This window comes from Mus caroli, unplaced genomic scaffold (assembly GCF_978045245.1).
Source record: "Mus caroli unplaced genomic scaffold, Mus_caroli_1 scaffold_15, whole genome shotgun sequence".
NCBI lineage: Eukaryota > Metazoa > Chordata > Mammalia > Rodentia > Muridae > Mus > Mus caroli.
The window spans coordinates 93511902-93539707 of record NW_028227270.1 but is presented as its reverse complement, the minus strand read 5'-3'; the positions used below and the strand labels follow the sequence as shown (position 1 = coordinate 93539707).

Here is a 27806-nt window from a genome sequence, read left to right as displayed (position 1 = left end):
GGATTATTTGGGATTGGGCTCTAAGTGTGTATTTTGATTGGTTGGATTTTTCTGTAGAATCCATGCAATACAGCATCAGATCATAGTACAATATAATATGATATAAATATCAAGAAAACTGCACCATCTATTCAAATACGTGGAAGTTGAATGATCAATCATGTCACCGAAAAAAAAAAAAAAAAAAGAAGAAGAAATGTCAAAAGTTCCTAGAATCAAAAAAGAAGTCAAAGAACTGCTTATCAAAATGTTTGAGGTATAACTGAAGAAGAAAATAGCTATTTGGTAATAGAAAATGGCACGGTCTCCATTTCATACTGAGCAGAACGACAGACAACTGGTTGCTGTATCAGATTTTTATGGTAGACATCACAAGAAATTTTTCATCCTATAACTCCTATGGTTTTTATACACACATCATATGAAGTGTGGAGTTTTTGCAAAATACCATAAAGCAATAAAATATTCGTTAGACCCAGAGAAATGAAGACCTGCACAACATATCTATGATCATGCTATGAAGGAGCAAAGTTATAGATGGGCTTATGACACATATTGAATTGATCATCTCTGACATTTACTTTCTAAAATTATTTTTTCAAAATCAGCTCTTTTGTTAGGCAGTGGTGGTACATGCCTTTAATCCCAGCACTTGGGAGGCAGAGGCAGGCAGATTTCTGAGTTTGAGGCCAGCCTGGTCTATAGAATGAGTTCCAGGACAGCCAGAGCTATACAGAGAAACCCTGTCTCAAAAAACAAAAACAAAAAACAAAACAAAACAAAACAAAACAAAACAAAAATCAGCTCTTTGGAATTTTCACAAATGTATTCAGTGTATATTTATCATGCCCAGTCCTTGCCTCCTTCCCTCTAAGTCCTCCTGAGACTGTGGAGTCAGATAACAATTGTATTGTATTGGCAATATTTTTACTGTTAACACGGTTTCCTAATGACAATGTCAATTTCATGAAGCATTAAAAATTATATTTCTGATTCTGATACATGAATTAGTTGATAAGTTTTATACTTTGTTATTAACAACTTGACTTTTATTACTTTTCTGTGAAATAAATTGTGACTTTATTGAAGTAAACTTTATTTGCAAAATTAACATCTATTGTTTGATATATTTGATATATTTCATCGGGGCATCCTGATTTTCTTGATATATATTCTACTCAATTAACAAAATATAAAGAGGCTTTTTAGATTTGGATATTTCTAAAGATAATGCTTTTATTTTTTAAAAAGGGATTCATTATACCCACACATGGATTCAAAAGATATACAATTAACTGAAACATCTCAGCAATGGACTCTTGTGGAACATTTCCAAGACAGACAGGGTAGATGTGTACTTAGCAATCTTCCCCAGTTATCTGACACTTCAATGCTCTAAGATAAAATAGAATGTGATATGTTTCATTGTATATGCAGTTGGAAAGGTTAAACATTGCCAACAATTTATAATGTTTGCCCTGTGATTTTAAGAATGAAAGATGTTCCCAAGCAGGAAATTCTTCCTTCATCTCAGCTGTAGGATAGACCTAAAAATCAAAATGAAAATCGGTTACTTGTTGATTATATTGTTATGTTCCTTTCTTCTTATATCTTCTGTGTCCAATAAAGAAACGCATTCAAAAATGTGATGCTTGCATCAAAGTTATGGGTTTCCATTTATATAAACCAAGAGACTCTCAAGCAGTTAGATTTCTAGAATCTGTGAGAAAGATTTGTGGGCATTTCTAATCACAGAGGAAGTATGCCTTTTCAGGAGAGGAAATGTAGAAAATCTCTATTTGATTCTAGGCCAATAGTAAGAGATCATATCAGTTACTCACTCAGGAAATTCTTACAGGTCCTTTCATATGTACTTTGCAGAAGCTGATATGTGTCACTATTCTATGTATGAAAATAGCACATGTGATAAGTATCAGATAGTGATTTAATATGCAGACTCAAGGGATGACTATGATCAAAGGACCAGAGCTCTTTTTATCCAACTAGTATAGGTGTCCTCTAAGTGTCTAAGAGGAACAGCCATGTTTCATTCAGATCCTCAGTGTGGGAAGAGATGAGAATCATCTGAAAATGTTGGAAGTGCCAGCAACCTATTAGAGCAGTGATTCTGAAACTTCCTAATCCTGTGACCCTTTAATATAGTTCTTCATGATGTGGTGAACCCCAACCACAAAGTTATCTTCATTGTTCCTTAATAACTCTAATTTTAACAATTTCAGTAATTATCATATAAATATCTAATATGCAGATGTCTGTTATATGACCCCTCTGAAAGGGTCTTTTGACCCCCAAAGGAGTCATGACTCACAGGTTGAAAAACACTCTTTTATTGGAAGATTGTGACCAAGATCAGATATCTAAGTATCACTCTGCAAAGATGAAATATTTCAGAATTCCTTCATTGTTGTTGTTGTTAATTTACACATACTACTTCTTTTAAAAATAAGAATAACTAATGGAAAATGCTCACCTTGGTGAGTATCCACCTAAGGTCTTCCAGGAGATTTCTCTTGTTCTCTTCGATCTGCCTGACTTTTGAAAGGATAGTTTCAGGGACATCTTGCATCACATTCAGTTCCATCACCAGATGGTATAGAGGGCCGATCCAGGCACCCACATAGTTGATCAAAGTTTTTAAATATTTTTCAGTCTAAGAAAACAATAGGAACATTTCATTAAATAATTTGAGTATAGCAGGTTTGTTACCTCTAATGTTCATGTAAAGATGCTGAAGTGAAACATGTTTTTACTATGTGTATAAGGCACATGTATAGATGTTACACAGTTTGGAAGTATAACATTTAAACAACTGGTATAATTTCTACAAAATTACACAAATTGTGGGGCTTGTCAATTAGCATTTCTGTGAGTTTATGTCATATTTTGTTCTACTTATGCAATTAAAAGAGCTTTCTTGCCAGTGATATCTTTATTATTTGGTTATTTGTTTATCAATGTGTAAAATTGGTCTTCCTTGTACTCAATAGGAATAAATAAAGATTGACTCATGATAGATAGAGGCAGGTGTAAGTGGATAAAATAATTTTCATTAAGGGACTCATGTACACAACTTATAGGGAAAGAACTATATCACATCTGAAAATTATATGTAGACCTTTTCATCATGAATTTGATCATTGTTGCGTCCTAAGAAACATAAACTATTATTTCACAGGACTGCTCTGCTCATCCAGTTTTCAGGTATGGCATAGAGAATAACAGGACCATGAAGTGATAGATAAAAATAGAAATGGAACCAGGACAGAATTGAAAATCAAGAAGGAGACAGTTTTAGTAATGGAGAATGCCACTATGCAGAACCACTTTAGAAACATATAATAAATACAGCCACATTGTTCTCAGTGATGGAGGAGTGAGTATATAAACATAGATAATCAAGTTAGCCAAACAAATCCTAAAAATATAGTAAGAATAATTTTAGTGGCAGGTCATTCCTAAAACAGTATTCTGTAAATGGTGTATTTAAGCATTACTACACTGTTATTGGGAATTTGATTTTTTTATATAATTTAAAAATACTATATTGTGTTTATTGCCTATACTTTATCTTCATTTTTTTCTGTATGCATGTTTATTGTATCTATCATAATGCCTATAATAAGTCACAGTACCACAATCCCCACATCCTGTTTCTGGAGTTCTGTGAAAAACCAATGAAGGAAACTCACTTCAGCATCTGCATGCTCAGTTCCCCTATCAGGGGGGTTTGACAGAGTAGAATGGCAATAAGTTCCAGCTCTGGCAACAATCTCATCACGCCTAATGAGATTTGAGTTCTACAAATAAAACAAAAAAACAGAGTTTAGAAATAATAAATAACTACATGACCAGAATATTGATGCATTTTAGAGTATTTGTAAATTTTAATAATAAGTAGTTCATAAAATACAGATATTAAGAATTAAGAAACTGCCTGTCATGTAATTCTGTGTCTACTCATTGTACCTGCAATTTAACTTGGCTTTTTATTAACTTTTGAATATTTAACTCTTCCCTCTCTTACTCTCTTCTTTACTTGCAAAAGTTACTCTATGGAAGGCAAACACTGAAAGGAGTAAATTATGAAAAACTAAGTAATTTAATTATCATCATTGTTTAGCATTTCATCACAAAGCTATTCAGCATATTTGCTAATCTTATTTCAATCAATAAGTACTGTTATTTTCTTACACAGATAAATTTATTAATTTGACACTAAAGAATATAGCTAGGCATGTTTATATAAGTTTTAGAATGAAATTGTGTGCAATTTGATTTACAAAATAAACTATTTTACAGTAAATTCTATAAAAACTCAACATCAACAAAAATATAAAAATATTAATGAATGCTATGTATTAAACATTGTATGATTAATGAAATATTTAATTGACTACATACTTTAGAATAACTTATTTGTTTCAAATAGTTAATTCATGAAAGGTTAATGTGTGTAAGGGAATGCGAGAGCAGGGAGGTTGGAGTAGGAGGGTAGGTAGTGTTATATCCTCAAAGAAGCAGGAGGAATGGGGGCAGGATAGGGGTTTTCTGGGGGGGGGGTCAGGAAAGGAGATAATACTTGAAATGTAAATACATAAAATATCCAATAAAAAAAGTAGTTGAAAAGCTGTCAGTTAAGAACAGGAAATACAAATACTGTATAATACTTTCTCATATAAAGTCTTATCTTGACATGTGAATATTACTGGGAAGCAGTTGGAAATAAGTGAGATACTTACAAAAATCAAAAATTGTCCAGATGAGAATTGGTTGTGATACTGACTCGTGTTAAGGGGAGAAAAATAACATCTAGTTAATAAAATTATGACCACATATTTATTCCAAACAGAGACACATCCATTTGATGACCATATTATTGAAAGTTTGCCTGCTTCTATAATTTCTTTGTTTTCTGACCTTAATAAATGAAAATCACCATGAAAGGAATGTATACACTTCTATTCATGCCCTGATATTGGAAAAACTTATCACTGAAAACCTTTACACCACAATTTACGGTATTTATGGGTTTCTTGATAGATTCTTTTCTTTCTTTCTTTGCTTCTTTCCTTCTTTCTTTCTTTCTTTTTTCTTTCTTCCTTACATGTTTTACTTTATCTCTCTTACAAATGTATAGTTCACTATAATGCATATCATCTATAGTGCAAACCTACAGTGTGCTAAATGAACATGACCAATGGAAATTCATGAATCTGAATGCAACAACAAGAAATGATAGTTATTCCAAAGTCACACTTTAAAAGTTACTACCATAGTTTAGTGGTTTTTATTTTTAATAAAGTAAAGAAAATATACTAACAGCATTAGATTTTATGAAATTTCATGACACTATCCAATTGACTATGTCCCTGTTTCAGTAGTTGGGGCATTTTTACCTATGAAGGTGTATTTTCTGATATTTGAGTCATGATGCCATGTGTCTCAGTTTCTAGTGCAGTTCAAGTATTAGTATAGAGGTTGAGGTACTTACAAGCTCTACATAGAATTGGTCAGCAAGTTTACGAAGGGTTTCAGCTTTCTGCATGGCACTGTTAAATGCTTCTACAAGAGGGTTCCAGCAGCCGCTCTTTTGTGCCATACAAGCAGGAACTGTTGAAGCTTTCTCCCACAGCAGCAAGTTTGATACCACCAGCAGCAGGAGTGCTCCGGCTACATAGAAACAAAATCACTTAAAGGTGGTATATTATTCTCAGTTATCCTAGGCCCAATTGGTTCAGGAAATTTGTATCTCGCCAAAGGTTGTTTGTTTGTTTGTTTTTGTTTTTGTTTTTTCTGCATGACTTGGTATTCAATACCTGAAATGGCATATAGAGTCACATTAAGTACTTAAGGAAGTAACTGAATTCTTCTGAATAGTAGTTTGAGAAGCAGGTGTTTTAACATTTTTCTATTGTTTCAGAAATGCTTCTGAATTTTACAAATGTCTGAACTTTAACTTAATTCTGTACTTGTATTTTAAGTCATTTTTAGATGGTTTAGTGTGTTCAGAATTTAAGCTCATTTTATGTTACCAATTTGGAAAATATGTAATTTTTAAAGGTCAGTCTGATGTCAAACTTTTGGACCCTGATGGGACAGGCATAGCACAGTTTAACTCTTTGCTTTCTCTATATATTTGTCAATAAATAAAACCATAAAGATCACTAACAGCAAGAATAGATGTTGTCCAATATATGATATCAGCTTAGAACTGATAACTTATGGTAAATCTCCATCAGAGATTTTTTTTCATCAAAATCTTCAGATTATTCTCTTTAAAGTTGATCTGCCCAATAATTTGGTCAGTTGATTAGATTCCCTTAATGTAATCTGAATATATTTATAATGGAAAAGGCTTACATGTTCAAGTTATTTTTCTAATGTCTTATTAATGGTTAATGTACGAATCAGAATACCAACCATCAGTACTTTTTACTGACAATCACAATTCTGTTTCTTCTGCCTTGAGATAAGATTAATTCAATCACCCGATTTTATACCCTTAATATTTTCCAATATCTAAAATTCCAAACATTGTCTCTTTGATATGCACTGTTTGTTCTGGAAGGTTTCCTATGCATTGGAAGCTGCTTAATTATTTCCATTAGTTCTACTCATTTGATACCAGTAACACTTTCATCCTTCTTCTCCTTTATCAAGAGAGAAGATAACACAGACTCTCTTTGCATACTGCAACAAGCCTCAAGTTAGAGAATCATGAGAACGACTGATGCAATTGTCTCTTGTACCCTTGTACAATTTCTTTCAAGAAAAATAATTCTAAAAGATAATAAAAAGTCTATGCAACAATTCTACTCCTGATAATCTATAAAAATATATATATTCACACCTGATAGAACATCAAAGTTTCTAAAGGAAGAATTACATAGGACTAAACTCATAGAACTACTGAACTGAATATTTTTTACTAAGAGAGACACAAAAGGGTAATTTACTTACAGAAGTGAGGTTGACTCAATGGCAGCACCATCACTGAGGAGATCTTAAGCAGAATTTCTGTCTCTGGAGATCTGCTTCACTTGAGTCATACTTTCAGATAGTTTCCTGCTCCTATATATTCTAGCAGATATCTCCAAGTCATGCATAGCCATGTGACAGCAAGAAGTCACATAGAGAAACATTCATTTGTGACACATGTCTTTCTTGCTCCAGGGAATGTTAACCATTTTATTACAACATACTTATATGTGTCTGGATGATTTCTCTTTGCTTGTTCCTACATGTTGATTCTTGTGCAAATTATTTTTGAAATCTCTGAAACCATTCTCAGCTGCCTGATCACAGATGATCATATCAGACCATGAGGAAATTGGCACGCATGATTACTTCTCCTTCCTTAGAATCATACATTCTTTGTTTTATCTTTTTAAAAATCTTTATGTACAGAGAGCAAGTCTTTATTGGATATTTGACTACCATGTCAAAGCATTAGTAAATTATCCATAGTGCTATTACAAATCTTTGCCAGTAATCACTGACTACTCAAAGAGTGTTTCTCTAGAACTATGTTGACAATAATTATAATCTGCATGCTTAAATTAATTAGTTATTTAAAAGTCAGTCTGAAATAAGTCAGATATATGTAACACAAAACCTCCATCAACTTCTCTCCAGGCAGTATAATCTCTCAAGAATTATTGCATACTCTTTTAAAATAATAAATAGAGTTCTTTTCTTGCAATTGCCCTTAATTATTAGTAGCAATTGTGGCATGATTGTCCTAATGATTAGTTTATACATTTGCTTCTAGTATTAGCACTGGTGAAAATTCTCCAAAACCAATTCCAAAGTGGCTTCCAGACTCTGGAATCTGTTCAGCATTGATGGATCTTCTAACTCAATGCCAACAAAATATCCTCATATTGTTGAAATAGAGAACTTGCTGCCAAAAATTTTGGCAAATCTGTTAGGTCTAATATTCATTTGAAAGGTCATACAGCTACAAGAATGGCATGAGGAATTTCAGAAGCCTGGCTGTACAATATCTCTTGAGAAGTAATATCTGTTCTTCTGGTCACCCTCATCTCAGAGATTTAATTCAACAAACATATGGTTCTCAGGAGCGCTGTGGACTAGCAAAATGAATAGAAATATGCAACCAAGAGGTTGGGAGGTAGGAAGGACGCTCTAGAATGTACCAGAGACCTGGAAAGTGAGAAACTCTCAGGACTCAAAGGAAGGGACCTTAGATGATATGTCCAAGAGTGGGTAGAGGGAACTTGTAGAGTCCACCGTCATTAGAAAGACACAGCATCAAATGGAAGGATGGGGTTGCCATCCCACAGTCAAAACTCTGATCCATAATTGTTCCTAACTAAATAATCTGCAGGGACAAAAATGGAGAAGAGACTGAGGAAAAGGATGTCCAGGGACTGGCCCAACTAGGGATCCATCTCAAGGGGAGACTACGAGACCTGATACTATTACTGATGGTGTAGAGTACTTACAGAAAGGAATCTTGCATGGTTGCCTATGAGAGGCCAAACAAACAGTAGAAAGAATCAGATGCACATACTTACACCCCCTCAATGGACTAAAGTCAAGGACCCTTGTCATTGAATTAGGGAATGACTGGAAGAAGCTGATTAGAAGGATAATTCCATAGGAAGACCAGCACTGTCAACTAGCCCAGAGCCCTGAGATCTCTCAGACATCAAGACATCAACCAGGCAGCATACACTATCTTTTACAAGACCCTCTACCCATATACAGCACAGGACTGCCTGATCTGGCCTCAGTGAGAGAAGATTTGCCAAACTCTCAAGAGACTTGTGGCCCCATAGAATGGGAAGGCATGGAGGGGTTTAGGGGTAGGTATAGAGGAGTGGAGACATCCTCTTGGAGATGGAGGTTGGGAGAAGGAACAGGATGAGGAAGTGTGGGAGAGTGGACCACGAAGGGTTAATGACTGGAATATAAAAAAAATAAATAAAAGTAATTTAAAAAATCAAACAAAACAACCAAATCAAGCAAAAGAAACATGATTCTCAGGAGTTCCTTTTCCTACATGTATGCACACTCTCAAAGATTCCTTTTTGTTTCTTTTTTATAGAGTTATTTTATTTATTTACATTCCAAATGGTACTCCCATTCCCAGTCCCCCCTTCCCCCTCACCAAGTTCACCATCCCATTTCCTATTCTCTTTGCTTGTGAGAGGCTGCTCACTGACCCAACCACTCTATCTACCTGCTTCAGTCATCAAATTTATACAAGTTTAAGCATATTCTCTCCCACTCAATCCAAAGAAGGCACTCCTTTGCTACGTATATGCTAGGTGCCCTTGTCCAGCCCATGTATGATATTTGGTAGGTGGCTTAGTCTATGGGAGCTCAGAGGGGTCTGGGTACTTGAAATTGGCTTGATGATTCTGCATCCACCTGGACATTAGTTGCACATTAGCAAATGTAGTAGACATCACGAGCAAGCCTTGGGGTTATATGAGTTGTTTAGCCCAAAGCATAAGACTGTGTAGAGTAGCACGGATGCATGGGATCATCTTCTTTTTCAAGCTTATACTCTAAAGACAGTGGTCTGTACTGCTTAGGTTGCTTCACTTTAGACTGACATATGATCAGTAAGAACTGGCATTTTGCTAAGGGCCAAGCAGCAGGGTCCATTCAGATCGACCAAATCTGTTGTACCTTAATAAGTCTTCCAATTTTTGACAGTCTCTTGCTCTGTCTTATGCTGTCTAGTTATTTATATATCAACAGTGTTTAAGGAAAGGACCCTGGCTTTGGTTAGTAATCTCCTCCCCACAAACTCCCCTAGTCTCAACAACAAAAATTTCATTATAATTTTTTTTTTTTGCAGAACACAACAAACTTGATATAAAGCCACAAGAACAGAATGCCAACTTTAATAACAAAAATAATAAGAAGCAACAATTACATTTCCTAAATATCTCTTAATATCAATGGACTCAACACCCCAATAAAAAGACATAGACTAATAGACTGGATACGCAAACAGGACCCAACATTTTGCTGCTTACAGGAAACCCATCTCATGGAAAAAGATAGATACTACCTCAAAATGAAAGGCTGGAAAACAATTTTCCAAGCAAATGGTCTGAAGAAACAAGCTGGAATAGCCATTCTAATATCTAATAAAATAGACTTCCGACCCAAGGTCATCAAAAAAGACAAGTAACAGCACTTCATACTCATCAAAGGTAAAATCTTCCAACAGGAACTCTCAATTATGAATATCTATGCTCCAAATACAAGGGCAGACACATTCATTAAAGAAACTTTAGTAAAGCTTAAAGCACACATTACACCTCACACAATAATAGTGTGGGACTTCAACACACCACTTTCACCAATGGACATATCATGAAAACAGAAGCTAAAAAGGGACACAGTGAAACTAACAGAAGTTATGAAACAAATGAATCTAACAGATATCTACAGAACATTTTATCCTAAAACAAAAGGATATACCTTCTTCTCAGCACCTCATGGTACCTTCTCCAAAATTGACCACATAATTGGACAGAAAACAAGCCTCAACAGATACAAAAATATTGAAATCATTCCATGCATCCTATCAAATCACCATGGAATAAGGCTGATCTTCAATAACAAAATAAATAATAGAAAGCCAACATTTATGTGGAAACTGAACAACACTCTCCTCAATGATACCTTGGTCAAGGAAGGAATAAAGAAAGGACTTTTTGGAGTTTAATTAAGGACTTTTTGGAGTTTAATGAAAATGAATCCACAATATACCCAAACTTATGGGACACAATGAAAGCATTTATAAGAGGAAAACTCATAGTTCTGAGTGCCCCCAAAAATAAACTAGAGGGAGCACACATTAGCAGCTTGACAACACACCTAAAAGCTCTAGAACAAAGGAAGCAAATTCACCCAAGAGGAGTAGATGGCAGGAAATAATCAAACTCAGGGGTGAAATCATCCAAGTGGAAACAAGAAGAAGTATTCAAAAAATCAACCAAACGAGGAGCTGGTTCTTTGAGAAAATCAACAGGATAGACAAACCCTTAGCCAGACTCACTAGAGGGCACAGGGAAAGAATTCTAATTAACAAATCAGAAATGAACAGGGAGACATAACAACAGATCCTGAAGAAATCCAAAACACCATCAGATCCTTCTACAAAAGGCTATACTCAACAAAACCGGAGAACCTGGATGAAATGGACAAGTTTCTAGACAGATACCAGGTACCAAAGTTAAATCAAGATCAGATTAATGATCTAAACAGTCCTATATCCCCTAAAGAAATAAAAGCAGTCATTAATAGTCTCCCAACCAAAAAAAGCCTAGGACCAGATGTGTTTAGTGCAGAGTTCTATCAGATCTTCAAAGAAGATCTAATCCCATTTCTTCACAAACTATTCCACAAAAGAGAAACAGAAGGTACTCTACCCAACTCATTCTATGAAGCCACAATTACTCTGATACCTAAACCACAAAAAGACCCAACAAAGATAGAGAACTTCAGACCAATTTCCCTTAGAATATCGATGCAAAAATCCTCAATAAAATTCTTGCTAACTGAATCCAAGAACACATCAAAACAATCATCCATCCTGACCAAGTAGATTTCATCCCAGGGATGCAGAGATGGTTCAACATATGGAAACCCATCAGCGTAATCCAGTATATAAACAAACTCACAGACAAAAAAACCCACATGATCATCTCGTTAGATGCAGAAAAAGCATTTGACAAAATCCAACACCCATTCATGATAAAAGCCTTGAAACGATCAGGAATTCAAGGCCCGTACCTAAACATGATAAAAGCAATCTACAGCAAACCAGTAGCCAATATCAAAGTAAATAGTGAGAAGCTGGAAGCAATCCCAATGAAATCAGGGACTAGAAAAGGCTGCCCACTTTCTCTCTACCTATTCAACATAGTACTTGAAGTCCTAGCCAGAGCAATTCGACAACAAAAGGAGATCAAGGGGATACAAATTGGAAAATATGAAGTCAAAATATCACTTTTTGTAGTTGATATAATAGTATATATAAGTGACCCTAAAAATTCCACCAGAGAACTCCTAAACCTGATGAACAGTTTCAGTGAAGTAGCTGGATATAAAATTAACTCAAACCAGTCAATGGCCTTTCTCTACACAAAGAATAAACAGGATGAGAAAGAAATTAGGGAAACAACACCCTTCTCAATAGTCACAAATAATATAAAATACCTTGGCGTGACTCTAACTAAGGAAGTGAAAGATCTGTATGATAAGAACTTCAAGTCTCTGAAGAAAGAATTTATAGAAGATCTCAGAAGATGGAAAGATCTCCCATGCTCATGGATTGGCAGGATCAACATTGTAAAAATAGCTATCTTGCCAAAAGCAATCTACAGATTCAATGCAATCCCATCAAAACTCCAATTCAATTCTTCAACGAATTAGAAAGGGCAATCGGCAAATTCATCTGGAATAACAAAAAACCTAGGATAGCAAAAACTCTTCTCAAGGATAAAAGAACCTCTGATGGAATCACTATGCCTGACCTAAAGCTGTACCACAGAGCAATTGTGATAAAAACTGCATGGTACTGGTATAGCAACACGCAAGTAGACCAGTGGAATAGAATTGAAGACCCATAAATGAACCCACACACCTATGGTCACTTGATCTTTGACAAGGGAGCAGAAACCATCCAGTGGAAAAAAGACAGCGTTTTCAACAAATGGTGCTGGCACAACTGGTGGTTATCATGTAGAAGAAATCGAATTGATCCATTCCTATCTCCTTGTACTAAGGTCAAATCTAAGTGGATTAAGGAACTCCACATAAAACCAGAGACACTGAAACTTATTGAGGAGAAAGTAGGGAAAACCCTCGAAGATATGGGCACTGGGGAAAATTCCTGAATAGAACAGCAATGGCTTGTGATGTAAGATCCAGAATTGACAAATGGGACCTCATGAAACTGCAAAGCTTCTGCAAGGCAAAAGATACCGTCAATAAGACAAAAAGGCCACCAAAAGATTGGGAAAGGATCTTTACCTATCCTAAATCAGATAGGGGACTAATATCCAATATATAAAAAGAACTCAAGAAGGTGGACTCCAGAAAATAAAATAACCCCATTAAAAAATGGGGCTCAGAGCTAAACAAAGAATTCTCACCTGAGGAATACAGAGAAGCACCTGAAAAAATGTTCAGCATCCTTAATCATCAGAGAAATGCAAATCAAAACAACCCTGAGATTCCACCTCACACCAGTCAGAATGGCTAAGATCAAAAATTCAGGTGACAGCAGATGCTGGTGAGAATGTGGAGAAAGAGGAACACTCCTTCATTGTTGGTGGGATTGCAAGCTTGTACAAAAACTCTGGAAATCAGTCTGGCGGATCTTCAGACAACTGGATATAGTACTACCGGGGAATCCTGCAATACCACTCCTGGCCATATATCCAGAAGATGTTCCAACCAGTAAGTAGGACACATGCTCCACTATGTTCATACCAGCCTTATATATAATAGCCAGAAGCTGGAAAGAACCCAGATGCCCCTCAATGGAGGAATGGATACAGAAAATGTGGACTACTCAGCTATTAAAAAGAATGAATTTATGAAATTCCTAGGCAAATGGATGTACCTGGAGGGCATCATCCTGAGTGAGGTAACCCAATCACAAAGAAACTCACACAATATGTACTCACTGATAAGTGGATATTAGCCCAGAAACTTAGGATACCCAAGATATACAATTTGCTAAACGCATGAAACTCAAGAAGAATGAAGATCAAAGTGTGGATACTTTGCCCCTTCTTAGAATTGGGAACAAAACACCCATGGAAGGAGTTACAGAGACAAAGTTTGGAGCTGTGAAGAAAGGATGGACCATCTAGAGCCTGCCATATCCAGGGTTCCATCCCATAATCAGCTTCCAAAGGCTGACACCATTGCATATAGTAGCAAGATTTTGCTTAAAGGACCCAGATATAGCTTTCTCTTGTGACACTATCCTGGGGCCTAGCAAACACAGAAGTGGATGCTCACAGTCAGCTATTGGATGGATCACAGGGCCCCCAATGGAGGAGCTAAAGTACCCAAGGAGCTAAAGGGATCTGCAACCCTATAGGTGGAACGTTATGAACTAACCAGTACCCCAGAGCTCTTGGCTCTAGCTGCATATGTATTAAAAGATGGCCTAATCGGCCATCACTGGAAAGAGAGGCCCATTGGACTTGCAAACTTTATATGCCCCATACAGGGGAACGCCAGGGCCAAAAAGCGGGAGTGGGTGGGTAGGGAAGTGGGTGGGAGGGTATGGGGTACTTTTGGGATAGCATTGGAAATGTAAATGAGGAAAATACCTAATAAAAAGTATAAAAAAAATTATCTGAAGTTAAAAAAAATGTGAAAGAAGCGGTTATTCCTGACATGCCTAAATAGATATCTTCTACTTGATTCATAATTTAGTCAAAATGATGATATTTTCATCAAAATTACCTGACTATAATTTATCTCAGTGGAAAGTTGGATTCTCTTCTCAACGTTTTATCTTCTGAAATCCTCCTGTATGTTTGGATTCTTATTTGCTTTTCTAGATTTGTGTATTATTTTCTGCTATGTATTTCCATTCCAGATTTTGTAAACTTTACAATGTACCTTAAAAAAATATAACCTGCCCCTGTGCTTCTTCTCTGTCTCTGTCTCTCTCTCCTACACACAGGTGTACAAGCATACATACATATGTATGTATATACATATACATACAATCATATTCACACACACAGTGAGAAATGAAATAATGTCTAAGTTTATCCCATATTCACACTGAAAACAGAAATTTAACCTAAGCTAAAATTTAAAGAAGAAAACTTTACAATTAGAAATACCTCTCATATTCCCCCATTTACAGGTCAGCACAGGCTGCTGTTAATGCCACTGTACTGGTGAGAAAGTTCTGTTCATGAACAATTGGTAATAATATTAACTGGCCTACTCTTCTCATATCTTGAGTCTTTCTTTTATTAGTATTCCATCTCTTTTCATATCTGAAGATTCCTTGTCATCTCTCTGTGCTATATTCCTGCCTTGAGACATGGGCTATTTTGAAAACCATGGTGAGTATTCTTCATAAATTTTGTGTATTAGAACATTAGACTCACAGATTTTTGTCCTTGATACTTTAAGGTAAACATAGTTCAGGGAAGATGGTGAATCTGTAGGGAGTTGTTTGCCTTTCTGTTTGTCTGGATAGGTAACCAGCAACATAGTATGACCAGCTCTTGATTCTAATCTTTTTTAAGTGAAATGTGGAATAGAAAACCCTTGAGAACATCTGATCCAGAAATCTTACAAGGTAGAGAATATCCACAACAACAGCTTCCTACATTTTATGCTTGTAAAGAGAGCTATCGAAAATTTCACTTCATGTTGCAGAGGCCATGATTTTATGAAGGAGACATGCAAAGAGAATTCATACCTTCCATGTATCCTGGAATTATCACCCAAGACTTGGTTTTTTCATTCATGTTCTCCATATAGGAGAGCAGCAGAGGCTCTCTACATACCACTAATTTAAGAACATAAGTAAGGAAAAGGGTTGATCTATCCACCAGCCATATCACGCATCAGAGGCAGAGGGACATCATCTTTTCTCAAAGAGGCTGAATTTAAATGTCCATTAGTTTTTACTAACTCTGCCTTACACATTTTTTATGGATGATATACATTTTAAATTGGAAAATCTAAGTCATTGGCCTATGATGTGCTGAAGTAACAAGAACATTGTAGAAACATAATTTTTTTCCATTGTTGGTGAGATTACAAGCTGATACAACTCAGGAAATCAGTCTAGTGTTTCCTCGGAAAATTGGACATAGTACTAACTGAGGACCCAGCGATAGCACTCCTGGCCATATTCCCAAAAGAAGCTCCAACATATAACAAGGACACATACTCCACTATGTTCATAGCAGCCTTATTTATAATAACCAGGCATTGGAAAGAACTCAGTTGTCCCTCAACAGAGGAATGGGTACAGAAAACGTGGTACATTTATACAATGGAGTACTACTTGACTGCATTAGCACTTTGCAAATCGTATTTAAAACCCCATGACAGACACCGAAATCCTAAAGAGTTTTTTCTATTTTAAGCATTATTTTATGCTTAACCATAACTGTAGAAGAGACAATGTAGGTAAAAATCTTGGCCATAATCTTTGCCAATGAGACTATCATCTCTTCTTGCAATTTTAATGTGATTTTTATGAATGCAAGAATTTAGAGCTAAATCTAACCTATAAATGTGAAGGGAATTTTTCTTGTTATGTTGAAAAATATATCTCATAGCTTCTATCTATTCAGATAGAATATAAATATTTTCTGACATATTCACATGACTATGATGCACTATGGGCTTTTTTCATCATTTTTTACTTATTTTTCTTCTTAAAACCTCTTGGTTATTTAAACTCTTATTTTGCTATCTACCTTAGGGATATTAGAGACATTTTCCCTCTCTAGATTTGTGTGTTTAAAAATTAACTATAACTATCAAAGCACCTATGCATGTGCCTACAAACAGAGGGATACTACATAAATGATGATGGTAATAGGTATATTCGATAGATAATAGGTAAAGATAGATGTCAGAAGTACATGACAGATGATAAACAGATAGATGTTAGATAGATATTTAGATAGATAGATAGATAGATATTTAGATAGATAGATAGATAGATAGATAGATAGATAGATAGATAGATAGATAGATAGATAATAGAGAGATAGACATACAGACAGATGATGGATGGATAGACAAAATACAGATTGATAGATGACAGATAGAAAGACATACGGATATAAAAAATAGGTGTCTTAATTGCCATTAAATGAATTTTATGTAAATCCTGATTGAGTAACCTAACTTTATTGATAGATATTCTATTCAATAAACAAAAAATAAATAGGAGTTGCCGAAGCATCTGCGGGAACCATCTTGGTTCCTGGATTCCACCAAGACTAGTCTGCACAGGTGTGGACTACAGAAGCTAACAGCTTCTGGGACAGGCAGGAGCCACAGAGCATCTGAGGGAGACCCCTTTTCGGGCTCCAGACATCCAGGCACCTTCCCTGCCAGAGGAGAGGTGTAAGCCCTGCCCAGGAGGGCTTTGCCAAAGTATCTGAAGGAATCATCTTGGTCCCTGGATCCCGCTGAGACTAGTCTACACAGGTGAGAATGTGGACTACAGAAGCTAACAGCTTCTGGGACAGGTACTGTTTCAGGCCTTCATCTTCTGCCAGAGGGCAAGTCCAAAAGCCAGGTATCTGTGAACCTACCCTGAAAGAAGAGAGCCTACCTGCAGAGAGTGCTCTGACCACTAGAACTCAGGAGAGAGCTAGACTCCCAGGTAAGCTGGTAGAGAATAACAAAATCACGAGAGGAACAAGCTCTAACCAGAGACAACTATAACAACTCCAGAGATTACCAGATGGCAAAAAGCAGAAATAAGAATCTTACTAACAGAAACTCAGACCACTCACGATCATCAGACCCCAGCACTCCCACCTCAGCCAGTCCTGGGCAACCCAACACACCAGAAAACCTAGACCCAGATTTAAAGGCATATCTCATGATGATGGTAGATGACATCAAGAAGGACTTTTAAAACTCAAAGAAATACAGGAGAACACTGCAAAAGATTTACAAGTCCTTAAAGAAAAACAGGAAAACACAGTCAAACAGGTAGACTACTCAGCTATTAAAAAGAATGAATTTATTAAAAAGAATGAATTTATGAAATTCCTAGGCAAATGGATGGACCTGGAGGGCATCATCCTTAGTGAGGTAACACAATCTCAAAAGAACTCACACAATATGTACTCACTGATAAGTGGATATTAGCCCAAAATTTAGAAGACCCAATATATAAGATACAATTTGTAAAACACCTAAAACTTAAGAAGAACAACTACCAAAGTGTGGACACTTTGCCCCTTCTTAGAATTGGGAACAGGAACAAAACACCCATGGAAGGAGTTACAGAGTCAATGTTTGGAGCTGTGAAGAAAGGATGGACCATCTAGAGCCTGCCATATCCGGGGATCTATCCCATAATCAGCTTCCAAACGCTCACACCATTGCATACACTAGCAAGATTTTGCTGAAAGGACCCAGATATAGCTGTCTCTTGTGAGACTATGCCGGGGCCTAGCAAACACAGAAGTGGATGCTCACAGTCAGCTATTGGATGGATCACAGGGTCCCCAATGGAGGAGCTAGAGAAAGTACCCAAGGAGCTAAAGGGATCTGCAACGATATAGGTGGAACAACAATATGAACTAACCAGTATCCCCCAGAGCTTGCGTCTCTAGCTGCATATGAATCAGAAGATGGCCTAGTTGGCCATCAGTGGAAAGAGTGACCCACTGATGGGGGTGCAAACTTTATATGCCTCCGTACAGGGGAAGGCCAGGGCCAAGAAGTGGGAGTGGGTAACGGAGCGTGTGGGGGACTTTGGGATAGCGTTGGAAATGTAAATGAAATAAATACCTAATTTAAAAATAAAGATTAGGACAAATTTTTCACAATAAATAAATACATAAATAGGTTTTGTAGATTTGGACATTTGTAAAGACAATGCTTTTATTTTTTTAAAAAAGAGATCCATTATACACATACATACTTTCAAAATGTACACAAATTATGAATTTCCAAGCAATGGACTGCCATGGACAACCTCCAAAGCACACATGTTAGGTGTTCATTTAGCAATCTTTCCCAGTTATGCGACATTTCAATGTTCTGAGATGAAATTTAGTGTAGAATATATCCACACGTAGGCAATGGGAAAGGTTAAATATTGCCAAAAATTGATAATTTTTGTCAGTTGATTTTATGGATGGAAGATGTTCCCAGCTAGGAAATAATTTCTTCATCTTTGCTGTAGGATAAACCTGAAAATCAAAATGGTAGTCAGTTATCTGTTGGCTATATTGCTAGTGTTCCTTTCTCCTTGCTTTTTATGTGTTCAGTCAGGAGAAATATTTAGAAATATGCTGCTTCAGTCAAAGTTATGCGTTTTCATTTATCTAAGCCAAGAGACTCTCAATCAGTTAGTCTTTTAGCATCTATGTTCAAAAAGACTCATGTGCATCCCTTGTAATGTAATTAATCACACAGAACTCTGCCCTTTCTGATGCAGAAAAAAATGTAGGAAATTTTTATTTGACTCTGAGACAACTCTGAGGAACTCATGTTACTTTCTCACTCATTAAAATCTTATATATCCTTAAGTATGTATTTTTACAGAAGCTGATGTGCACCACTATTCTTTTGTACACTTCAACTAAATACATTCTCCATTTAGTCTATATATTAAAATCTTACATGTGATGAGGATCAGATGGTGACTTAATATGCAGAGCCAAGGAATGGCTGCAGTCAAATGACCTGAGCTCTTTCACTCCACCCAGGAAAGGTGTCCTCTAAATGTCCATGAAGAACAGTTGTGTTTCATTCTGATTCCCAGAGTGAGAGGAAATGAGAAGCATTTGTTAAATGTTGGAGTTGCCAGTAACATCTTAGGGAGGTGATTCTCAAACATCTTAATGCTGTGATCCTTTCCCCATGCTGTGATGAACTTCAACCATAAATTTATTTTTGTTGCTACATCATAACTGTAATTTGATACTGAAATTCATAGTAATGTTAAATATCTGATATGCAGAATATGTGACCCCTGTATAAAAGCCATTTGATACCCAAAAGATCGACCCATAAGTTGAGAAATACAGTCTAAGTGGATGATCGTCCACAAAACCGGATATCTATGTTTCACTATGGAAAGATGATGCATTTTAAAATGTTCTTTTTATTAAATTTACACAGCTCACCTCTTTTATGGATGAGAATAACTACCGAGAAATTTCTTACCTTGGTGAGTATCCACCTAAGGTCATCCAGGAGCTCCCTGTTGTTCTCTTCAATCTCATTGGCTTTTGAGAGGATAGTTTCAGGGACATCAGGCATGGCACTCAGTTCAATCACTAGATGGTACAATGGGCTGATCCAAGCACCCACAAAATTGATCAACATTTTTAAGTACTTTTTGGTCTATGAAACACAATAGAACCATTGAAATAAAATAATTTCAATACAGCAAGTTTGTTCCATGTAATGTTCATATGAAAGACCTGAACTGAAACATTTTTTACTGTGCATATATGGCACATCTTATATAGATGTTGCATAGTATGAAAATGTAAAAATTTAAAAATTAGTCTATTGTCAACAAAATGAAATAATTTATCTTGCTCATAAATGAACATTTCCCCCCTGAGTTAAACTCATCATGTTTTGTTCTCCTCGGCATTTCTAACAACTTCCTTCTCAGTGATATCTTTATTATTTGGTTATTTGTTTATCAATTGGTAAAATAGGTCTTGCTGGGACTCAATAGGGTCTAATAATATTCAACTCAGGAAAGATAGATGCCACCAGGTAGGAGAAATTGGCTCTAATCATTTTTACTCAGAGATTCATACACACCAATAAATCATGTTGTTCATTAAAATACAGATTTATGATTTCTAAGTGAATTTAAGAAATTAAAACAATAATACATTGAAAACAGCATGATAATCATTAATGTGCTTTCTCCTTGCCTCTGAAAGAGCAGAGTATTTGTTGGCATGTATGGGTGAAGAATTGTATCATATCATAAAATAGAACTCCTATGATATGTAGACCTTCTCATCATGAATTGGAGCATTGATACATCCTAAGGAATATAAACTAGTATTTCATAGAACTATTCTGCTCATCTGACTCTTAGTTCAGACAGAGAATCATAAGGACAAAAAGGAAGGGGGAAATAAAATGGAAACAGCACATATTTGAAAACCAAGAATGGGGGTATGTGTAGTGTTCAGTAATGTAGAATGCCACCATACAGGACCCATTAGCAACATATAATAATACAGAAACATCATGACCCATGCAAGAGTGAATATGTAACCATAGATAGCCAGTTTAGTTCAAACATCTTAAAAAATTGTTAGTAAAACTCCAGTGGTAAGTCATTCTAAAAATGCCAGTCTCCAAATGGTATATCTATACTCTGCATCTGCTACAATTATTGGTTATTTAGCTATACTTATATAATTTGGTCATTTTTGTATACTTTACCTACCATGTTTTTTTGCATGAATGATTATTGCATCTATCATAATGCCTGCCATAACTGAAATACTCCAAACATAGTAGATTGCTTCTGGCATTTTGTGAAAAACCTGTGAAAGACACTTACTTTTATATTTTTGTATTCAGGTCCAATATTTGAAGGGTTTGTGATAGTAGAGTGGCAGTAAGTTCTGGCTTTGAGAACGAGCTGATCCTGCCTAATCAGTTGTGAGTTCTGCAAATAAAAACAAAATTCAGTTTGAGATTAGAAACTGGATAAATTACATCATGACCAGAATATTAATGTGTTTGATGGTTTTTTAAATTTTCAAAATAAGTACTTCATAAAAAACAGATACTAAGGAACTAAAGAAGTGACCATCACCTAACCCAGTGTTTATTATTATATCTGTAACTTAAGTTGGCTTTCCACTAGCTTTTGAATGTTTAACTTCTGCCTCTCTTACACTCCTCTGTTCTCATCTTTCCTAAAAGTTACTATTCGTAAGGCTGCCACTGAAAGGAGTGAATCCTGTGAAGGTTCTATGCCCCAGTATAGGGGAAGGCCAGGACTGGGAATGGGAGTGGGTGGGTTGGGGAGCAGGGGGAGGGGGAGGAGATAGGGGATTTTCAGAGGGGAAACTAGGAAAAGGGATAACATTTAAAATGTAAGTAAAGAAAATATCTAATAAAAAAAGAAAAAGAAAAAGAAAAAAAAAGAAATAGAGTATACAAAGGATTTACAGAGAAAACTTTTGAACTAAGACGAAAGGATGGACCATCCAGAGACTACCCCACCTGGGGATCCATCCCAGAATCAGCCACCATACGCAGACACTATTGCATACGCCAGCAAGATTTTGCTGAAAGGACCCTGATATAGCTGTCTCGTGTGAGGCTATGCCAGTGCCTGGCAAACAAAGAAGTGGATGTTCACAGTCATATATTGGATGGAACACAGGGTCCCCAATGGAGGAGCTAGAGAAAGTACCCAAGGAGCTGAAGAAGTCTGTAACCCTATAGAAGGAACAACAATATGAACTAACCAGTAGCTCGTGTCTCTAGCTGCATATGTAGCAGAAGAGGGCCTAGCCGGGCATCATTGGGAAGACAGGCCCGTAGGTCTTACGAACTTTTTATATCCCAGTACAGGGGAATCCCAGGGCCAAGAAGTGGTAGTGAGTGGGTAGGGAAGCAGGGCAGGGGGGAGGGTATAGGGGATTTTAGGGATAGCATTTGAAATATAAATGAAGAAAATATCTAATAAAAATTGAAAAAATATTTCAAACATAAAAAAGAAATAAGTGTTTCAATTATCATCTTTCTCTAGTATGTCAGCACAAAGCCATAACACTTATGTATTAATCTTCCTTATTTGTCAACAAACAGTGATATTACTTACCCAGACCACAGAATTATGAATGTAATAATTGTAGCATTAAATACATATATCCATGAATGTTTATATTTTATAATGAAATTGTACACTCTGTTATAAAATAACTCACAACATAGACTATTTTACAACAATCTCTATGTAAACCCTAATGTGACAAAATAAAAAATACTAATGACATATATATTTGTTTAATAAAATGTTAAAATTACTAAAATATATACTTTAGAATATCTTATTTATTTCAAATAACTAGGTAATTCTTGAAAGATAGTGGATTATTGTGAAGGTTAAGAAGTGGAAAATTGTCAGTTATGAACAGGAAATATATAGACTGTGTAATTCTTTCTTATCTAACTCACTAGCATTGCCACTAGACTCCTTTTAAGAAGCAGCTAGAAGAAAGGAAGATACTTACAAAGTGTGTAAAGTGTCTAGAAGAGAACTCATTGTGGAGCTGAGTCATATGGGGAGAAGGAAAATAACATCCAGTTAATAAAACATAGACACATTCTCTTGATGCCTACAATAAAGGGTTCCCTATTTCTACAACTTCTTTTGTAATTCCTGATTTTTGAGAAATAATATGCAGGAATCTACAAGAAAGGAGCAGATACACTTCTAATTCTGCCCTGATATTGGACAAACTCTATAAGTGAAATCTTTAAACCACAATTCCGGGTATTTGGGGGTTTCTTAGCTTAGCATCCCTCCTCTTTTATCTCTCACTCTCCCTTCCTTCTTCTGTCTTCCCTCCCCCCTCTCTCTCGAATTTTCTTTCTTTATCCCTCCCTCCCTCCCTCCCTCCCTCCCTCCCTCCCTCCCTCCCTCCCTCCCTCCCTCCCTTCCTCCCTTCCTTTCTCTTTCTTTCTTTCTCTCTTCCTTTTTTCTTTCTTGTCTCCTCACATTCTTCAGTTTATCTTTTGCAAATATAAAGTTCACTGTAATACACATCTTCTACAGAGTGTACCAGCAGTGTGCAAAATCAGCATGACCAATGGAAATTCATGATACTGAATGCAACAACAGGAAATGAGAATTCTTTGCCCGGGCACCTTTTAAAAGCTTATGTCATTGTTTTGTTTTGTTTTTTAAGTAAAATAGAGAAAATATAGAAATACCATTAGATTCTCTAAAATTTATGACACTGTTCAATTGGCCCTGGCCCTGTTTCAGTAGTTGAAGCATCCTTTACCTATGAAGGTATATTTTCTGATATCTGTGTCATGATGCTTAGTTCAAGTTCTAGTGAAGGTCAAACATTATCATGGAAGTTGAAATACTTACAAACTCTTGATGCATTTGCTCAGAAACATTAAGGATGATTTCAGCTCTCTGGATGGCATTGTTAAATGTTTCTATAAGGGGTTTCATGCAGCCTTCCTCATCTGTGTGACATGCAGAAATTGATGCAGTTTTCTCCCACAGGAGCAGATTTGAAACCACCAACAGTAGGAATATGCCTGCAACATAGAAACAAGAATCACTTAGGGACCATCTGAGTTTTGCAAGACCCAACTGATTCAGGAAAATTTTTTTGGGGTCATTAATTCTTTTTCTTTCTTTCTCTTCCTTCCTTCCTTCCTTCCTTCCTTCCTTCCTTCCTTCCTTCCTTCCTTCCTTCCTTCCTTCCTTCCTTTCTTCCTTCCTTCCTTCCTCCCTCCCTACCTCCCTACTTCCCTCCTTTCTTTCTTTCTTTCTTTCTTTCTTTCTTTCTTTCTTTCTTTCTTTCTTTCTTTCTTTCTTTCTTTTCTGTATGATGTTGTATAGGATATCTGGAATGGCAGATAATCACTGTGATGACCTAGGCAAGTAATTGTATATTTCTTTTTAATAGTTAGAGAAGTATGTGATTTACAAGTTTTTTATATTTTTTTTCAGCAGTGGTTCTGAATTTTGCAAATATCAGGAACTGAACTTAATTCTAAACTAGTATTTTAAGTCATTTTTAGATGGCTTAGTTTCTTTGGAATTTGTGCTCATTTTCAGTTACCAAATATATGAAGAATTTGTAATTTTTACACCTCATGTCTGATGTCAATGGGTTTGATACTAATGGGACAAGGATAGCATAGTTTACTAGTTTTCTTCTTCTACATGTTTTTCAATTAGTAAACAGATGGTGATCACTAATACAGACGATGATGAGAATGTTGTGAAAAATGATGTCACTCTATAATTGCTAACTTATGAAAAAACTCCACCAGAGTTCATGTCATCAAAATCTTCGGATCATTTTCTTTAAAGTTGATCTGCATAGTAATTCTGTGAGATTAGGCTCACATAATTTTAATCTGAACATATTCATAAAGGAAGTCTTCCATGGTGAAAACCTTATTATTGGTTGATGTAGAAGTCAGAACACCAACATGTGTACTTTGTCCCTCACATTGTCATAGAGAGAATACTGTACATTTTTCTGACAGAAAACAAAGCTACAATTCTGAAACTCAGTTCTATCTGAGGTCATGATCATCACTCATAAAGCATAATTTTTGTCACTATGACATTATAGCAGAAGCTTTAGTAGACTTACTCCATCTACTGTCTTTTCTCTAAAATACTCTCTTTTAAAAGCTGTGACAATGATCAAGATTAGCCTCAACCTCCAAATAGCTACTTATTAGGCACCACAACAAGAACTTTACAATTAAGGCACAGAAAAGGTCATAGATTAAGGGGAAATAATGAATATAAGAGGTGGAGTTCAAGAATGCTTGCTGCAAGAAAGTGGACATATGTGATTATGTAAAACAAAGTGGTCATCACTAAAATCATAGCACTATAAGCAACACTAAATGGATTAAGCAGGTTGTTTATATTTGCCTATAAATATATTGATATTTTTTAAAAGTCCTGAGCTTGAAAGGGATAAAGGAAATGGGTTTGTGAAGAATTGGATGTGTGATACAGCACAGTATTTATGCAGAAAATTCTCAAAAAGTTGGGAACATAAAAAATGTCTTCCTATTTCATTTAAAATATTTGTGTTATCATATCCTTTTAAATAGAAAATGCCACCTACAAAATATGGCACTTTCATAGTACCCTGTTGTTCTTCCCATTTGTGATATCATTTGGCTTGTACTAAACTGGAAAATAGTATAAGACACAATTTGACAAATTTGTCTAATTTAGGCTTCAGAACATGAAGATTCTTCAGATTTATTCCAATGGGAAAATTCATATACAATATTCACAAACACAATTCTGTTTTTCCTGTCTTGAGATGACAAAAGTTAGACATATTGACTTTACATCCTCCATTGTTCCAACTTCCCAAGCTCCAAAACATTGTTCTTTTGCACTGTATTATCTGTTCTGGATGGTGCCCTATCCATTGGAAGCTGCTTAATGATTCCTATCAATTCTACTCATTGGACAACAGTAGCACTTTCTTCCTCCTCTCACTTCAATAGAAAAGACAACACAGACTCTCTTTGAACAACGCAACATGTCTCAAGTTAAAGGATGATGAGAACGACTAATCCGGTTGTCTTTTGTGTCCCTGTACTGTTTCCTTCATCAAAAGTAATTTTGAAAGTATTAGAAAGTCTGTGCTGATTTCTTCTCCTGGTAATCTACAAAGAAATATTTTTTCACACCAAATATATCATCAAAGATTTCAGAGAAAGACTTCCATTAAAACTAACTCAAAGAAACACTGAACTAGACACTTTAACATGGAGAGGAAAGTGGAGGGGGTAATTTACTTACAGAAGTGGGGTTGAATTAATGGCAACACCATCTTTGAGGACTTCCTAAGCAGGATGAGTTCTAACTCTGGAGATATGCTTTACTGGTGTCCTACATTCAGTTAGTTTCCTGCTCCTATATACTCTAGCACATAATCCCAAGGGCATGCACAGTCATGCAACAGCAAGCAGTCACATACAGAATCCCTCATTCATGAACCATGTCTTTCTATCTTCAGGGAATGTTAACTGTTTTATTACAACACACCTATACATGTCTGGATGATTTCTTTTTGCTTCTTCCTACATGTTGATTCTTGTCAAAACTACTTTTAAAATCTCTGAAGCCATCTTAGCTGCCTAGTGACAGAATGTCATGTCGAACCAGAAAGAAATGGTTTTTCATAATTGCTTACCTTCTTTAAACTCTAGATTTTTTTTAATCATCTGCATCATGTTTATAAACAGATGGGGATTCTTTTTTGAATATGTGAACACCATGCCATAGAATTAGTAAATTTTCCATAGTGTTACCATGAATCTCTGCTAGTAATCACTGACTACTCTGAAGAGTATTTCTCTAAGAACTAAACTGACAGTTCTAATAATCTACATGCTTAATTTTGATATTTGGAAGACATTTTGAACTATATTAAATATATTTCACAGAGCTTCTTTAACTCCTCTCTAGGAACCTAAAACTTCTCTAAAAAGATTTTTACTTAAAATACCAAGTAATTATTAATTCCTTGTTATCAGTTTTAATCATATCAGAAGTTTGTTAATTGCACCCAAACCACTATTGTGTCACGATTACAATAGTGAATGCAGTTTTATATACTTACTGCTAATACTTGCATGTGGGCCATAAAACCACTGTTGAAAATTCTCCAACAGCAAAATCTTCTAGATTTTGCATTTTGTTTTTTGTTTTGTTTTTTAAAATAAGGTTATTTTATCTGTTTACATTTCAAATGTCCACCTTTTCATCTGTTTTTCTTCTGCAAGCCACATATCTACTTTCCCCTCCCCCTACTTCTATGAGGGTGCTCTCCAGACTTACCCACCCACTCCTACCTCACTGTCATAGTATTGCCCTATGCTGGGGTTTTGAGCCTTAACAGGACCAAGAAGTTCCCCTCCCAGTGATGCCTATTAAGGCAATTCTCTGCTACATATACAGCTGGAATTATGGGTCCCCACTTTTGTTGGTGATTAAGTCACTGTGAGATTTCTAGGATCTGGTACGTTGATAATGTTATTCTTCCTGTGGGGTTACAAACCGCTTCATCTCCTTGGGTCTTTGCAGTAACTTCTCCATTGGGGTCCCCATGCTCAGTCCAATGGTTGGCTTCAAGCATCCGCATTTGTACTGGTCAGGCTCTGGGAGAGATTCTCCAGGGGCCACTATACCAGGCTTCTGTCAGCAAGCGCTTGTTGGCATCAGACATAGGGTCTGGGTTTGGTGTTTGAGGGTGGGAATTGATCCATAGGTGGGGCGGTTTCTGGATGACCTCTCTTTTAGTTTCTGA

The 27806-nt window shown here is 36.1% G+C and overlaps 2 protein-coding genes across 6 annotated transcripts; both read right to left on the bottom strand.

The window, feature by feature from the left end:
- Positions 1-1358: 1358 nt before the first annotated feature.
- LOC110308326 (prolactin-8A9) lies at positions 1359-7012 on the bottom strand. Of its 3 annotated transcripts, none has more exons than XM_021180788.1 (6): positions 6979-7012; positions 5513-5685; positions 4761-4799; positions 3711-3818; positions 2492-2671; positions 1359-1547 (listed from the first exon to the last, which is right to left on the bottom strand). In XM_021180788.1, the coding sequence occupies exons 1-6, from the start codon at positions 7010-7012 to the stop codon at positions 1359-1361; spliced, it is 723 nt and encodes a 240-aa protein (XP_021036447.1). The 3 variants fall into 3 exon arrangements, with proteins under 3 accessions (XP_021036447.1, XP_021036446.1, XP_021036448.1); XM_021180787.2 differs by having other exon boundaries at positions 5513-5691; positions 6982-7012; XM_021180789.1 differs by lacking the exon at positions 3711-3818 and having other exon boundaries at positions 5513-5691; positions 6982-7012.
- Positions 7013-18767: 11755 nt separating this feature from the next.
- On the bottom strand, positions 18768-26327 carry LOC110308480 (prolactin-8A9-like). 3 transcript variants are annotated; one of them, XM_085830767.1, is made up of 6 exons: positions 26297-26327; positions 23867-24045; positions 22998-23036; positions 21311-21418; positions 19936-20115; positions 18768-18956 (listed from the first exon to the last, which is right to left on the bottom strand). In XM_085830767.1, the coding sequence occupies exons 1-6, from the start codon at positions 26325-26327 to the stop codon at positions 18768-18770; spliced, it is 726 nt and encodes a 241-aa protein (XP_085686893.1). The 3 variants fall into 3 exon arrangements, with proteins under 3 accessions (XP_085686893.1, XP_085686894.1, XP_085686895.1); XM_085830768.1 differs by having other exon boundaries at positions 23867-24042; XM_085830769.1 differs by lacking the exon at positions 21311-21418.
- Between the last annotated feature and the right edge of the window lie 1479 nt (positions 26328-27806).

Bases quoted from the DNA above. Each gene is read 5' to 3' on its own strand.
- LOC110308326 (XM_021180787.2), bottom strand. From the start codon at position 7,012: ATGGTGCTGCCATTGAGTCAACCTCACTTCT. The intron at 2,672-3,710 runs GTGAGTTTCCTT...TTGTTTTCTTAG, and splicing joins CTGAGCATGCAGATGCTGAA to ACTGAAAAATATTTAAAAAC. The intron at 1,548-2,491 runs GTGAGCATTTTC...TTTGATTTTTAG, and splicing joins TTAGGTGGATACTCACCAAG to GTCTATCCTACAGCTGAGAT.
- LOC110308480 (XM_085830767.1), bottom strand. From the start codon at position 26,327: ATGGTGTTGCCATTAATTCAACCCCACTTCT. The intron at 23,037-23,866 runs GTAAGTATTTCA...CATATGACTCAG, and splicing joins AGCAAATGCATCAAGAGTTT to CTCCACAATGAGTTCTCTTC. The intron at 18,957-19,935 runs GTAAGAAATTTC...TTTGATTTTCAG, and splicing joins TTAGGTGGATACTCACCAAG to GTTTATCCTACAGCAAAGAT.